This window comes from Anser anser (assembly GCF_964211835.1).
Source record: "Anser anser genome assembly, chromosome: 1".
In the NCBI taxonomy this organism is placed as follows: Eukaryota; Metazoa; Chordata; class Aves; order Anseriformes; family Anatidae; genus Anser; species Anser anser.
In genome coordinates this window covers 146,509,277-146,524,519 of record NC_139720.1, presented here as the reverse complement: position 1 = coordinate 146,524,519, position 15,243 = coordinate 146,509,277, and the positions used below count along the sequence as shown (strand labels likewise).

The 15,243-nt window shown below is 37.5% G+C and overlaps 1 protein-coding gene across 1 annotated transcript in view; it reads right to left on the bottom strand.

The window, feature by feature from the left end:
• The window catches only part of LOC310901812 (ranBP2-like and GRIP domain-containing protein 3), a gene marked incomplete at its 3' end in the record, with an annotated part of 75,395 nt that overhangs the window by 26,220 nt on the left and 33,932 nt on the right, over positions 1 to 15,243 (bottom strand). Inside the window, exons 25-31 of the mRNA XM_083842227.1 lie at positions 12,096 to 12,164; positions 10,618 to 10,802; positions 9,489 to 9,647; positions 7,154 to 7,273; positions 5,743 to 5,820; positions 4,284 to 4,403; positions 1,418 to 1,537 (exon numbers count right to left, since the gene is read on the bottom strand). Of these exons, the coding sequence (XP_083698353.1) occupies positions 1,418 to 1,537; positions 4,284 to 4,403; positions 5,743 to 5,820; positions 7,154 to 7,273; positions 9,489 to 9,647; positions 10,618 to 10,802; positions 12,096 to 12,164 (851 nt within the window). The remainder of the gene's footprint in view (positions 1 to 1,417; positions 1,538 to 4,283; positions 4,404 to 5,742; positions 5,821 to 7,153; positions 7,274 to 9,488; positions 9,648 to 10,617; positions 10,803 to 12,095; positions 12,165 to 15,243) is intronic.

Genomic DNA, 15,243 nt, shown 5'->3' with positions numbered 1-15,243 from the left:
AAGAAGAAACCTTACCTTTAAATTATCTAACTGAGCTTGCATGCTTTTTGCTCGATCATCTAACTTCTTGTTCTGTTCGTTCGCGTCACTTAACTGAAAGAATCAAAAACCATTCAAATAGCTGTAGATTCAAAACTCACTTTTTGACTTAACCATCACACTGAAATCATTTGATGTGATTGCTAAAAATTCAATTTTTTTCTTCTCAGCATGGACAGTGATAGAAACAAAATCACTGTCCACTTCCTCAACAAATCACGGGATGGCCGAGGTGGGAAGGGACCTCTGGAGACCATCTGGTCCAACCATCTTGTTTAAACAGGGCCACCCAGAGCAGGCTGCCCAGGACCACGTCCAGGCAGCTTGTGAAGATCTTCAAGGACGGGGACTCCTCAACCTCTCCAGGCAACCTCTGCCTGGATAAATAAAATAGTCGTGGCTCTTTGTTGACTTGCGGCCCAACCTTTCCGCTTACAGGGGAAGAATAAGCACAATACCTCTTTAGGGATATAGGCACTACGTATTTGATTACTTCTCATAAAGAAATGACACAAAAAATGGAGTGCATGTTTCAAGAATGGTCTAATGGCCTTGGAAATAGAGAGGGTGAAAGTTTTCTTCTCGCAAGAATGACACTGTTACTGACCATGCTCTGTGAGAAAAGAATACGAGGCAAACTATAACCTCCATTTAAATATAAGTAACGTACTCTATGGATACAACAAACATCCCGATCATCATGTAAGTCCTCTGTGAATACTTCAGTTTGCACAAAAGAGGAGGACAAAGATTTTACTGAGACTAGGAAGCAGATGATTTTCATCAGACTCAAGAGCATCAGAACTGCAATTCACTGAAGGAGCAATGGTCAAAAGAGTTTACGTAGCAATTTGCCTGTCAGCATTTAGGTCAGATTTAAGTCAAGTGAGAAGAAAACTTTAACTCTGTATTATTGTGAACCACTGTCTCAGCGTGTCTTTAAGAACAGAGAAAATATTCCTTTAATTAACACTTTCAAAAATAACTGAAGATACTGAGTAATCATGGAATTAGACATACACACGCTACTTTTTATTTAATAGAATCAGCAGAGCAATTCAGCACAGGGTGGCTTCCATTATAAAATACTTTCTCTCTATCCAATCTCAGTTTGCTTCAGAGGATATGGTTAGTCTTTCCTAAAATCACCTGTTGCTACAGGGTCAGGGGACTAACTCTAATTTCTTTAATACTGGAAAAGATCTGAGAGACTAAATTTCACGTGCTACAAAATGAAGCAGAAAGTAATTACAACCATTCACACAATTCTTGTCTTACAGAAACAAAATCAGCAATTTTGCAAACAACTTGTTCAAACGTTTAAAATTGTTGACTGTAACTTCTAAAGCTACTAATAACAGGAAATAATTAATCTTGCCTGTTTTTTTAGGGATTCATTCTCATCCATCACAGTGTTATACGATGACTTCAGTGTGCTATTTTCCTTACCCACTTCTATCACGGTTTCTCTCATTCGGTTCATTTCTGTCATATATAGCTATAGAAATATCAAATGTTAAAGCATGATTAACAAGAGCGTATTTTAGAAATAATTCTCAACTAAGTTCCATTTTACTGTTAAAATAATAGGACAAACTTCCAAAGATCAAATTTGTAATTCTGCATGGTCCAATCTGCACATACGACCAGTAGTGAAGAAAGCAACATCCACACCACGTATTAAGAAGAAATAGAAAGAAAATGGGAGCCACGGCGTACAGCCTATGGATCTTATTTTTTTTCCAGAAAATACCTAGATCTTCTCAATTGTACATTCCTCAGTTAAGTCACATGTGGGAAAGAACTGTGAATGAAAACAAATGTCAAAGCTTTTGTTTACACTTAGCTTTTCTTCTTAGCATCCATTTTAACCACAAACATGCCCAATTCTCTCTTTCTTGAATCTTTCAAATATTCTAACCATTCACTGATGATAGTTAAGACACTTTAGTTCACCTGTACTTAAACACCTTTCCTGCAATGTCCAGGAATGTATCCAATACTTGTTACATTTCATTGAATTGGAAAAAAAAAAAAAAACCTTGTGAAACTCAACATAGTTATCTTTTAATATAATATTTTATAACATAATTTAATAATATAATTTAATACCAGGACATACCATTAAATTATAAGCAAAAACAGACAAAAAACAGCAACAAAGGAAAACTGAAATGACAATTACTTGTAACAGTCAAAAACCTGTGCGTCTTGAAAAAGAAACCAAGGAATGTGTCTTTTCTCCCCCTCACTGGAAATTTGTAATATAATTAAATATATGCCAGCAGATTCTGAAAAAAAACAACACTGAGGCTTTGAAGTTGAGTATAAAACAAATGTTTTCAGAAAATAACGTTCCTTTTCTCAGAAACTGTGAGAATCTTCTATGTGAAAATAGCGCCTTGTTCAGAAGTGCTGTCTTTTGCACTAACAATTCAGCCATCCGCTACATTTTCTTAAGCCTCGCTCTCAGACTGTTATCATGCTGCAAAAAGGACTTTAGTGGTAAATATAGAAACGATCTCATCGACAAAGAAAAATGCTACAGATAGGCTCCAAGCGGACTGCTCAACTACTTCCATTGAAAAGGCCGAACCTTTAGAGTTAACCAAGCCTAGGAAAGGCTTGCTCAGCTTGGGATGGAGCAGGAGCAAGGTGGCTTGAAACTGACCATAAACTTTCAAAACAGTCAGGGACAGCAGAATTACAAGTGAAAGGTTTTGCGAGAAAAAATTTGAATTAAGATTCTCAATTTCTCCAAACTACATTACACAATGCTTTATAAGGCTTGCATAACTATAACAGAAGAAGGTACCTGTAAGAAGAAACCTTACCTTTAAATTATCTAACTGAGCTTGCATGCTTTTTGCTCGATCATCTAACTTCTTGTTCTGTTCGTTCGCGTCACTTAACTGAAAGAATCAAAAACCATTCAAATAGCTGTAGATTCAAAACTCACTTTTTGACTTAACCATCACATTGAAATCATTTGATGTGATTGCTAAATGATTAAAAGTTCAATTTTTTTCTTCTCAGCACGGACAGTGATAGAAACAAAATCACTGTCCACTTCCTCAACAAATCACGGGATGGCCGAGGTGGGAAGGGACCTCTGGAGACCATCTGGTCCAACCATCTTGTTTAAACAGGGCCACCCAGAGCAGGCTGCCCAGGACCACGTCCAGGCAGCTTGTGAAGATCTTCAAGGACGGGGACTCCTCAACCTCTCCAGGCAACCTCTGCCTGGATAAATAAAATAGTCGTGGCTCTTTGTTGACTTGCGGCCCAACCTTTCCGCTTACAGGGGAAGAATAAGCACAATACCTCTTTAGGGATATAGGCACTACGTATTTGATTACTCCTCATAAAGAAATGACACAAAAAATGGAGTGCATGTTTCAAGAATGGTCTAATGGCCTTGGAAATAGAGAGGGTGAAAGTTTTCTTCTCGCAAGAATGACACTGTTACTGACCATGCTCTGTGAGAAAAGAATACGAGGCAAACTATAACCTCCATTTAAATATAAGTAACGTACTCTATGGATACAACAAACATCCCGATCATCATGTAAGTCCTCTGTGAATACTTCAGTTTGCACAAAAGAGAAGGACAAAGATTTTACTGAGACTAGGAAGCAGATGATTTTCATCAGACTCAAGAGCATCAGAACTGCAATTCACTGAAGGAGCAATGGTCAAAAGAGTTTACGTAGCAATTTGCCTGTCAGCATTTAGGTCAGATTTAAGTCAAGTGAGAAGAAAACTTTAACTCTGTATTATTGTGAACCACTGTCTCAGCGTGTCTTTAAGAACAGAGAAAATATTCCTTTAATTAACACTTTCAAAAATAACTGAAGATACTGAGTAATCATGGAATTAGACATACACATACTACTTTTTATTTAATAGAATCAGCAGAGCAATTCAGCACAGGGTGGCTTTCATTATAAAATACTTTCTCTCTATCCAATCTCAGTTTGCTTCAAAGGATATGGTTAGTCTTTCCTAAAATCACCTGTTGCTACAGGGTCAGAGGACTAACTCTAATTTCTTTAATACTGGAAAAGATCTGAGAGACTAAATTTCACGTGCTAGAAAATGAAGCAGAAAGTAATTACAACCATTCACACAATTCTTGTCTTACAGAAACAAAATCAGCAATTTTGCAAACAACTTGTTCAAACGTTTAAAATTGTTGACTGTAACTTCTAAAGCTACTAATAACAGGAAATAATTAATCTTGCCTGTTTTTTTAGGGAATCATTCTCATCCATCACAGACTTAAATGATGACTTCAGTTTACTATTTTCCTCAGCCACTCCTCTCAAGGTTTCTTTCATTCGGTTCATTTCGGTACCAGGTTGCTATAGAAATATCAAATGTTAAAGCATGATTAACAAGAGCGTATTTTAGAAATAATTCTCAACTAAGTTCCATTTTCCTGTTAAAATAACAGGACAAACTTCCAAAGATCAAATTTGTAATTCTGCATGGTCCAATCTGCACATACAACCAGTAGTGAAGAAAGCAACATCCACACCACGTAGTAAGAAGAAATAGAAAGAAAATGGGAGCCACGGCGTACAGCCTATGGATCTTATTTTTTTCCAGAAAATACCTAGATCTTCTCAATTGTACATTCCTCAGTTAAGTCACATGTGGGAAAGAACTGTGAATGAAAACAAATGTCAAAGCTTTTGTTTACACTTAGCTTTTCTTCTTAGCATCCATTTTAACCACAAACATGCCCAATTCTCTCTTTCTTGAATCTTTCAAATATTCTAACCATTCACTGATGATAGTTAAGACGCTTTAGTTCACCTGTACTTAAACACCTGTCCTGCAATGTCCAGGAATGTATCCAATACTTGTTACATTTCATTGAATTGGAAAAAAAAAAAAAAAAAACCTTGTGAAACTCAACATAGTTATCTTTTAATATAATATTTTATAACATAATTTAATAATATAATTTAATACCAGGACATACCATTAAATTATAAGCAAAAACAGACAAAAAACAGCAACAAAGGAAAACTGAAATGACAATTACTTGTAACAGTCAAAAACCTGTGCGTCTTGAAAAAGAAACCAAGGAATGTGTCTTTTCTCCCCCTCACTGGAAATTTGTAATATAATTAAATATATGCCAGCAGATTCTGAAAAAAAAACAACACTGAGGCTTTGAAGCTGAGTATAAAACAAATGTTTTCAGAAAATAACGTTCCTTTTCTCAGAAACTGTGAGAATCTTCTATGTGAAAATAGCGCCTTGTTCAGAAGTGCTGTCTTTTGCACTAACAATTCAGCCATCCGCTACATTTTCTTAAGCCTCGCTCTCAGACTGTTATCATGCTGCAAAAAGGACTTTAGTGGTAAATATAGAAACGATCTCATCAACAAAGAAAAATGCTACAGATAGGCTCCAAGCGGACTGCTCAACTACTTCCATTGAAAAGGCCGAACCTTTAGAGTTAACCAAGCCTAGGAAAGGCTTGCTCAGCTTGGGATGGAGCAGGAGCAAGGTGGCTTGAAACTGACCATAAACTTTCAAAACAGTCAGGGACAGCAGAATTACAAGTGAAAGGTTTTGCGAGAAAAAATTTGAATCAAGATTCTCAATTTCTCCAAACTACATTACACAATGCTTTATAAGGCTTGCATAACTATAACAGAAGAAGGTACCTGTAAGAAGAAACCTTACCTTTAAATTATCTAACTGAGCTTGCATGCTTCTTGCTCCATCATCTAACTTCTTGTTCTGTTCGTTCGCGTCACTTAACTGAAAGAATCAAAAACCATTCAAATAGCTGTAGATTCAAAACTCACTTTTTGACTTAACCATCACACTGAAATCATTTGATGTGATTGCTAAATGATTAAAAGTTCAATTTTTTTCTTCTCAGCATGGACAGTGATAGAAACAAAATCACTGTCCACTTCCTCAACAAATCACGGGATGGCCGAGGTGGGAAGGGACCTCTGGAGACCATCTGGTCCAACCATCTTGTTTAAACAGGGCCACCCAGAGCAGGCTGCCCAGGACCACGTCCAGGCAGCTTGTGAAGATCTTCAAGGACGGGGACTCCTCAACCTCTCCAGGCAACCTCTGCCTGGATAAATAAAATAGTCGTGGCTCTTTGTTGACTTGCGGCCCAACCTTTCCGCTTACAGGGGAAGAATAAGCACAATACCTCTTTAGGGATATAGGCACTACGTATTTGATTACTTCTCATAAAGAAATGACACAAAAAATGGAGTGCATGTTTCAAGAATGGTCTAATGGCCTTGGAAATAGAGAGGGTGAAAGTTTTCTTCTCGCAAGAATGACACTGTTACTGACCATGCTCTGTGAGAAAAGAATACGAGGCAAACTATAACCTCCATTTAAATATAAGTAACGTACTCTATGGATACAACAAACATCCCGATCATCATGTAAGTCCTCTGTGAATACTTCAGTTTGCACAAAAGAGAAGGACAAAGATTTTACTGAGACTAGGAAGCAGATGATTTTCATCAGACTCAAGAGCATCAGAACTGCAATTCACTGAAGGAGCAATGGTCAAAAGAGTTTACGTAGCAATTTGCCTGTCAGCATTTAGGTCAGATTTAAGTCAAGTGAGAAGAAAACTTTAACTCTGTATTATTGTGAACCACTGTCTCAGCGTGTCTTTTAAGAACAGAGAAAATATTCCTTTAATTAACACTTTCAAAAATAACTGAAGATACTGAGTAATCATGGAATTAGAAATACACATACTACTTTTTATTTAATAGAATCAGCAGAGCAATTCAGCACAGGGTGGCTTCCATTATAAAATACTTTCTCTCTATCCAATCTCAGTTTGCTTCAAAGGATATGGTTAGTCTTTCCTAAAATCACCTGTTGCTACAGGGTCAGGGGACTAACTCTAATTTCTTTAATACTGGAAAAGATCTGAGAGACTAAATTTCACGTGCTAGAAAATGAAGCAGAAAGTAATTACAACCATTCACACAATTCTTGTCTTACAGAAACAAAATCAGCAATTTTGCAAACAACTTGTTCAAACGTTTAAAATTGTTGACTGTAACTTCTAAAGCTACTAATAACAGGAAATAATTAATCTTGCCTGTTTTTTTAGGGAATCATTCTCATCCATCACAGAGTTAAATGATGACTTCAGTCTACTATTTTCCTCAGCCACTCCTCTCAAGGTTTCTTTCATTCGGTTCATTTCGGTATCATGTTGCTATAGAAATATCAAATGTTAAAGCATGATTAACAAGAGCGTATTTTAGAAATAATTCTCAACTAAGTTCCATTTTACTGTTAAAATAATAGGACAAACTTCCAAAGATCAAATTTGTAATTCTGCATGGTCCAATCTGCACATACAACCAGTAGTGAAGAAAGCAACATCCACACCACGTAGTAAGAAGAAACAGAAAGAAAAATGGGAGCCATAGGGCTTGCATATTCGGGGTTTTGACGATAATTTCACAGTGCTTCAGGGATTTGGCAATAATTGCACAGGCCACTGGGTTGCTGTAGGTGGTGCCAGGATGTCTAAACCATCCAATTCCATTATTAAATCGGGTACCATCCATATCATAATCAACTGTATCACTTCATTCCTGCCAAATGTTTGTCTAGTCTGTTCTGAAGACCTGCAAATACTGGAAGCACCAGTCTTACTGACCTCTCTGACCCAGTGGTTGACTGCTTTTGTTTTAATCTAGTTTTTCCTCATACTTACCCTGCCACTACTTCTATCACAGACATGGAAAAAAAAAAGATTACTTTCTTTCTCTTTGTGGCAGCCTTTTATGTAGCCAAAGATTGGCATGTTCACGTGTCCCTGCATTTGTTCATCACCCTGCATGTGTACAGATGATATTTCTGTTCAAATGCAATACTGCACACTCTTGCCTCTGAAGCATTGCGCTTTTCTCAGACCTACTACCTCTTCAATTTGTCAAGATCAATTTTAATCCTAACCTTCTTTTTCAGCATGCTTGAAATTCTCCCTCGCTTGCTATTCGCTTCAAGTTTAACAAGCGTGCTCTTTCTCACCATCACACTTCTCACTGAAAACACCCAATACTGGACCCAAAAGAGACTATTCCAGAATCTACTATGTACATTCCTTCAGCTGTGAAACACTGTCTCACTACACCTTACCACCAACCTTACTTCAGCTGTCATACTTTTCTAATATGATTATGAAAACGCCACGTAAAACTGTACCAGAAACAATACAGCAAAGTCTAGACATACATATAACTAGTACTCCTCTACTAGCCATGCCTGTTACCTTGTCCTAATGGAAATCACACTGATTTGACAATTTAGGATTAACACAAGCTCGTTGCCATTTACTGCAGTGTTTTTGGCATGGCACTTCGCATGGTTTGTTCATAGCTTGCCAGGACATATATTTATTTATTTAGCTGAGAACCAACATTAAGTTGATGGCTGTGTAACTCTTTCCCATTTGAAAAGAACGGCATCAGATTTTTCTAGTTGACTCCACTTGACCTCCACAAGTTTTTACAGATAACCACTAACTGCTCCTGGCTTTTCAACACTTCTCTAACCTGTGTGACACTTTTAAAGCCACTTGTGTTTTTTCTAAAGACATCTTTAAAATCACTTTTACGGATTTGAACCATCTATCTTAACACATTCCTTCCCTATTGAAAGTTGAGGTCCTGCTCCCCTGACACCTTTCTCCCTTTTTTTCCTGTATCTACATACTCCCTCAATGGCTTGTGGGAAAGGTTCATATGCACACCTCAAAGGAATTTATATTCTGATCTTATGGTTTAGACGCAGAGTACATATATTAAAGCACTTCTCTTGGCAACCTTCAGAATAACAACCAAAACTTTTTACAAGAGCTACATTCAATAGCAAGTCCCTGCAAGAACGGTGTCAATAATTACCTCCTCTTACACCAAAATCATACCATTTCATTTCTTGCCACAGCCCCCACGTTCGGTTGAACTTCGAGTGTTTTTTTTTTCCAGAAATACTCTTTGCAATTTATTATGTCATAAAATCTCAATGTGTCTTAAAGCCTTCCCAAGAAAATCTACTTCAGAAAGAGCTGATGCAAATATAATCATTTAAGTTACATACAATTAGAGATTCATCACAATTTTTTTCTGTAATAAAGGTCATATAATTTTTGCAGATTTAGAAACAAATTATCTTAATTTCCAGATTTTAACAGGAAAATGTACCTACACATCCCACAATTAAATGCACCATTTTGAACTGGAAACCACACCAAACACCCTAACAACAGTTTGTTACTTTTTATTCTCCATCTTTCATTTTGGGGTTTCAAACACTTTAAAGAAATAAGCATTATATCCAGCAAACATGTGATGACTTAAGAAAACTACAAGCAAGTTAAAATATATGGGGAGCAATAAGAATCATTACATAAGTTATTGTACCTTATTTATAATTCCAAATCTTGCCTGAACTTCTTTCTCAGCATGTTTTATTGCAGCCAAAGCTGCTTCACGTCTGTCAAGCAATGTTTCTCGCTGAACTAGAAAATATTCTCGTCTCTGAAGTTCCAGTGCATATTGCTCCTGTGCTGAACGCTCTCTCTATGCCAAGGAAAAAAAATGTTGAAACGGCTTCAAAACATATGAAATTATCGATTTATAGTGAACTAGAATTCTTTCCTCTGCAGATATGCTTAGGTTTTGTTTTTAATTGTAGTGTTACACAATAGCTGACTAATTATAAGTATCTTAATGGCCATCTACATTCAGCTTCCTCAAACGCTAACACAAACTACTTTGATTTGTGGCAGGACTGCTTGGCCTTCCAAAATACAAAATTCAACTCTGCATGGCTGTTCGAGCAATAGCTTAGACAACTAAAAGTAGGATTTTGCTTCCAAAACTTTTGGATAATGCTATTATCTGTAAGACAAAAAATAGTCCAGTGCCCTAAACACTAGATTACTATATTGTTTCTTCAGTTAGTGGGAAGCACCCCCAGGAAAGTGGTGAGAAAAAAGATACACACAATTGTTTTGATCTCGTATGGTACAAAAGACAGTCCCAGCAGGAAATCTAGCAAAAGCACAGAAGCTGTTACAGAATAAAACCAATGCAGGCTTGGGAACTCTTTAGTTAGTGGCCCAAGCCTGCTGGTGGATAAACTGTTGGGAGTCATCAGCAGCAGAAAAGGAAAGGCAGAAGGGATGGTCTTCACAGAAGGTCAAGAGGGCAAGCACTCTTGAATGCCCAGAGTGAAGAGAATAGTTTCAGGTGCTGTCAGGAGAAGCAGTGGTTGCAGGTGTTTCTCTCCATGCCCACACTGCATCACAAAACACAACTCTTGGAGTAATAGCACTGCATTCAAACTCCCTGAAGCAGAGCAAATATCTGATCTGATCTAACCCCTACCCAAGTCAGGGCATCATTATCAAATCAGTGAACTAATTTAGGGGAAGAGGTGGATGATGACAGTGATATAGTTAGTAATTTCTGAATTCTCTGTCAAAAGTCAGAATCTTTGTAACATTACTGAGCATTACAAAATGTCTGAGGCCATTACAGTTCCTACCTGGAACTCCTGATAGGTGACACACAATTCGTTATAAATTTGACTGATGTGAGGTAGTATTAGGTCTTGCCTATTGAATTCTTGAGCTTCAGTTCCACTCTCAGTCTTCCCTACCAAACCACCAGTAATATTCTGTTCACCATTTTCTTGTGCACTTTCAGCCAAAGAGGATGGTAAGGTGTTATCTACAGAGAGAGAAAGAACACACTTTACATTAAAAATATCGTCTTAAATAAATAAAGACTGCTGATCCAAAACAGTGAACATGTATTTTAAGCATTTACAGTGACCAGTATAGAGCAAGAAATATTGAAATGAAAAATCTCCTAAAGAATTAAGGAGAAATGCTCAAAGTTTTGTTCCATGACTTTTTTTTGACTCAATCTATGCACAGACTGAAACATGATGTAGCCAAAGTTTCCTTTTTGTTATGGCTTCAGGAAAGTGATTAACTGCTGACTAGACCCTGACCTAAGCCAATTAGGCCAGTCAATTGATTTAAGCTAACTGAATGGGACTTAAAAAACTACTGGACATGGCATGAGAAATTGCTAGACAAAGAATCACAAGATGGTTTGGGTTGGAAGGGACCTTAACCACCACCCAGTTCCAAACCCCCTGCCATGGGCAGGGACACCTCCCACCAGACCAGGTTGCTCAAAGCCCCACCCAGCCTGGCCTTAAACACTTCCGGGGATGGGGCACCCACAGCTTCTCTGAGAAACCTATGCCAGTGCCTCACCATCCTCTGAGTCAAGAATTTCTTCTGTATGTCTAATCTAAACCTACCCTCTTACAGTTTAAAGCCATTCCCCTAGATTTCACAAACAGTTAAATAACCAAAATTGTCAGATAACTGAAGGGAAGTATTGGGATCTTCTAGGGAATGAAATGTTGTAAGCCCAACTGCATACTGGTACCACATAAGGCAAAGATTACTTCGGTGATGATAGCAGAAATAGAAATTTGGGTACAAAAAAAATCAGAAACATCCAGACACAATCCTGGGCAACTGTGTCTAGGATGCTTGAGCAGTCTGGACAAGGTGACCTCTTGTTTGGACAAGATGACCTCTTGTTTGGACAAGATGACCTCTTGTTTGGACAAGATGACCTCTTGAGGTCCCTTTCAATCTCAACCTTTCTGTGATTCTGTGAAAACTCAGGGCAATGGGGAAAAAGTAGTTAAGGATAGGTTGTGGATGGCAGGCAACTGAGGAAGAGAAAAGGGCAGACAACCAGAAGCAGCATCAAGAAAAAGGAAAAAGGTTAACAGATAAGAAATGATGTAATCAGGGCTAAGGGGTGGTACACCACCACAAGAGACAGTCCTATGGTTTATGGCCCAAGAAAAATTACACTAATTAACATAATACGCAAAATTTACATATCTAAACTATATGCAGAAGTTGGGTGCACAAAGGTATTTTGTATGAAGCAGAAGTCCTGTTCAATATCTGTCTCAGAGGCTTAACTTACCGACTAAGTTGAAAGCCAAGTTTCCGGAGTATTTGGACGCCTGATACGCAAACAAGTCTGAAGCAGTGCCTAAACAAAGTGAGAAGATTTGGTTTTCTATCAAACAGGATGGGAAAGTCAAATGTTTTTCTAGTCCTTTAGGGAAAACATTTCTAATGTCATGTAGTCAACAAGAATAAACTGCAGAAGTCTCTACAATATTCTTCCCTTCCCGTATATTTAAAGTTTGCACATCACTTCTCAGAATGACAGTAATTATATTGAAAAAAAAGACATCTCAAGCCTGCAATACATGAACATTGCCTGTGCTGGAATCTGGCTCTTCAGCTGACTGCACGTGCGCTATAGCCTCATCAGCTGATTCAGTTGGTTCTCCTTTAGTTGTAGGCACTATATCAGTAGAACTGGTGACATCATTCTCCTGAGATTAATAAGGAGTAAAGCAATAAAAAAAATAAGCAAGAAGGAGCCTAATATTCAAACCACTTTAAGTCAGGACAGTAAGGACAGTCATAATGAAGAACTCTCCCCCCCCCCCCACAGTGCTATCAGTTTCTTTAACTACAACAGCAGTACTGAAGATGCCACGAAATAGGCACCATATTAAGTTCCCTGACTCCCACTCCGCTACAGCCCTTCTAATGCTTCAGAACTGCTCATTACTCCGTTCAACGGATATTTTCAGGAAACTCTGGACAAAAACAAGCTGTGCATCTATGCAACTATGCCTCCTAGAGACAACATAGGTGGCAACAAATTCTACTGAAATTAAGGTGGGTTCAATCTGGAAACAACTAGAAACCAGGGGCCCACACTAGATGAAATTAAAGATGGCCACCTCAATTCGCATTAAAAAAAGTTGTAAACAGCTAGGGAAAAAAATTGTTATTGGAAGCTTTCTGACAGTTTTCTTAATTTCTTTCCTGACGCTTACCACACATTGGACACTAACTTTACAAGAGACCCAAGTACCTCTGAAGCAGTATGCTTCCACAAAGATGCAATTTCTCTTTGAAATCTCTCTGAAATCAATTAATTCTTGCATACATGTTCAGAGGGACATTACTAGCCAAAGCTGTTTATATTAGGAAAACAGCTGCACCTCCTTTCTCTCCCTGAGAAACTTCAGATCTGAACCTCAGTTCCAGTGTCAAAGACTTGAGGCACAGTCAGAGGATTCAAATAACTTTTCCCCAATACATGTTTTATTCCCCACAAAGCGAAAAGTATCAGGTCTTACGAGTGTGAAAATACTTCTACAAATTCAATGACAAAAAGTTGTATAGAAATTTAGTTCATACTTCAGTGTTTTCAATTTTAATTTCTGTCTGAGAGTCTTCTGGATTATCACCCTTAGTATTACCACTAGCACCAGACACAGATGGAGAAGGAACCATCAGAGTTTCTCCTTTAGCCTTCTCCTCAGGAGCTGTTTTCTTTTCCTGAGCAGTAACACATTCTCCTTCAGTTTTCAAGTCAGTTTTGCCTGTGATGTCTCCTGCAAAGAATAAAAATTAATAGAAAAGAGCTGGTAAGGCAGCTGACTACTGAGGTAATTTTGGGCAACTATGTTATCAAATAACACCGTGATACACGGGACAACGTAAAGTACGACTTCAGGAACTTTTCAAATAGCATCATTATTGAAAGAGCGGAAGGGTAATTCCGCTCAGGGTGGCTAAAGAATTGTCATTTTGCAATACCTGGTTTTCTATTGCTATCAGAGAGTTTCCAAGCAACGATGTGAAGTTCAATCTTGCAACTGCCACTACTGCTAGCTTCCTTCAACATTTACTTATATTTCTGATAGCCCAATATCTACCACCTCTTTCTAGCACATAGAACCACACATCCTCAAAAAACAGACCTCCTTTGTTACAGTATCTATCCAGATACCCACTTATGCAACACTAAAGTTAGAGGCACTTCCAAAATAACCATTAGCATGAAAGCAAGCAAATTCTGTCTTCTGCACTTGTATTATTACTCTTATTATTAGGGTTAGTTGGCTGTCTGTCTCCACTTCCATACCCACTTTCAAGGGAATTTAGCAAGTATTCTTCTAAGGCTAAAACTTTCCATAAGAGACACAGCTACACTGATTCACAGTCTGCTCCAGTCGTGGCAGCACTTTCAAACATTTGCAGTGAATTAATGGTAGCTGGTCATCTTCACGATGTTTAGACTTCCCTGAGTTAGCTGAACAACAGCTCACCCCTTCTCTCCACCCGCGGCCAGTTTTCAATACTTAAACTGACAAATGACATCTGATTTACAGACTTATAATACCTGTTAATGCAGCTAGCTACTTAAAAAAAAACAAACCAGTTTTTTCATTTATATTATAGAATCATCTGGCAATCAATTGCATAAGCGTTTAATATTTCTTTTTAAAACGTATGTTATAATTGCATTAAGTATGTCTGGACCTCCTAAACATTCTAAAGGAACAAAACATATTAAAGGAAAGGTTAAACCTCTATGTTAAAAGTATATTTTAACTGATTATTATATTTCTAAACTGAACAGAAATGCATTTAATAGAAACTAATAAAATTGCACGTTGTACTTTGCACAATATTTTAAACTCAGTATTTATTACCTGTTTCCACACACATACCTGTATTTTGAAATGCATCAGTTCCAGAACAATTAATGGTCTTGTCTTCTATTCCTAGACCTCTTCCACTTCCAGTGAATTCTGACTTTGAATAATCAAAACATTTGGATAAAGACATAGCTGTCTTTTCCAGTAAGCTGCCTATGTCATCTGCAGAATATATAAAATAACAATAATTATATTTTGCATTTGAGAAGCTGACATTGAGAAATCATCAAGGACTTATTAGAAATGCTTGTCACGTAGTCACGTATATTACAGGAATCAAAAAATGCTGAAATGATCTGACAAATGAATAAATTATTGTAATAGCTTAAACCGATGGAAGTATTATTTAGTTTTCAGACCAAATTTGTCTTTCTGAAGTTTCACAGCTTGCCTTCATATACTAATTTATCTGTAAGTGAAGTCTAATAATACACTGTTTTTCCCTGCTGTCCATATGCAGTAGCAACACGCATTTCCCAAGAAACCCAAAGACATTCTAAATTTTAGATACATATCTTTAAATTAAAGTCAAATGTATGC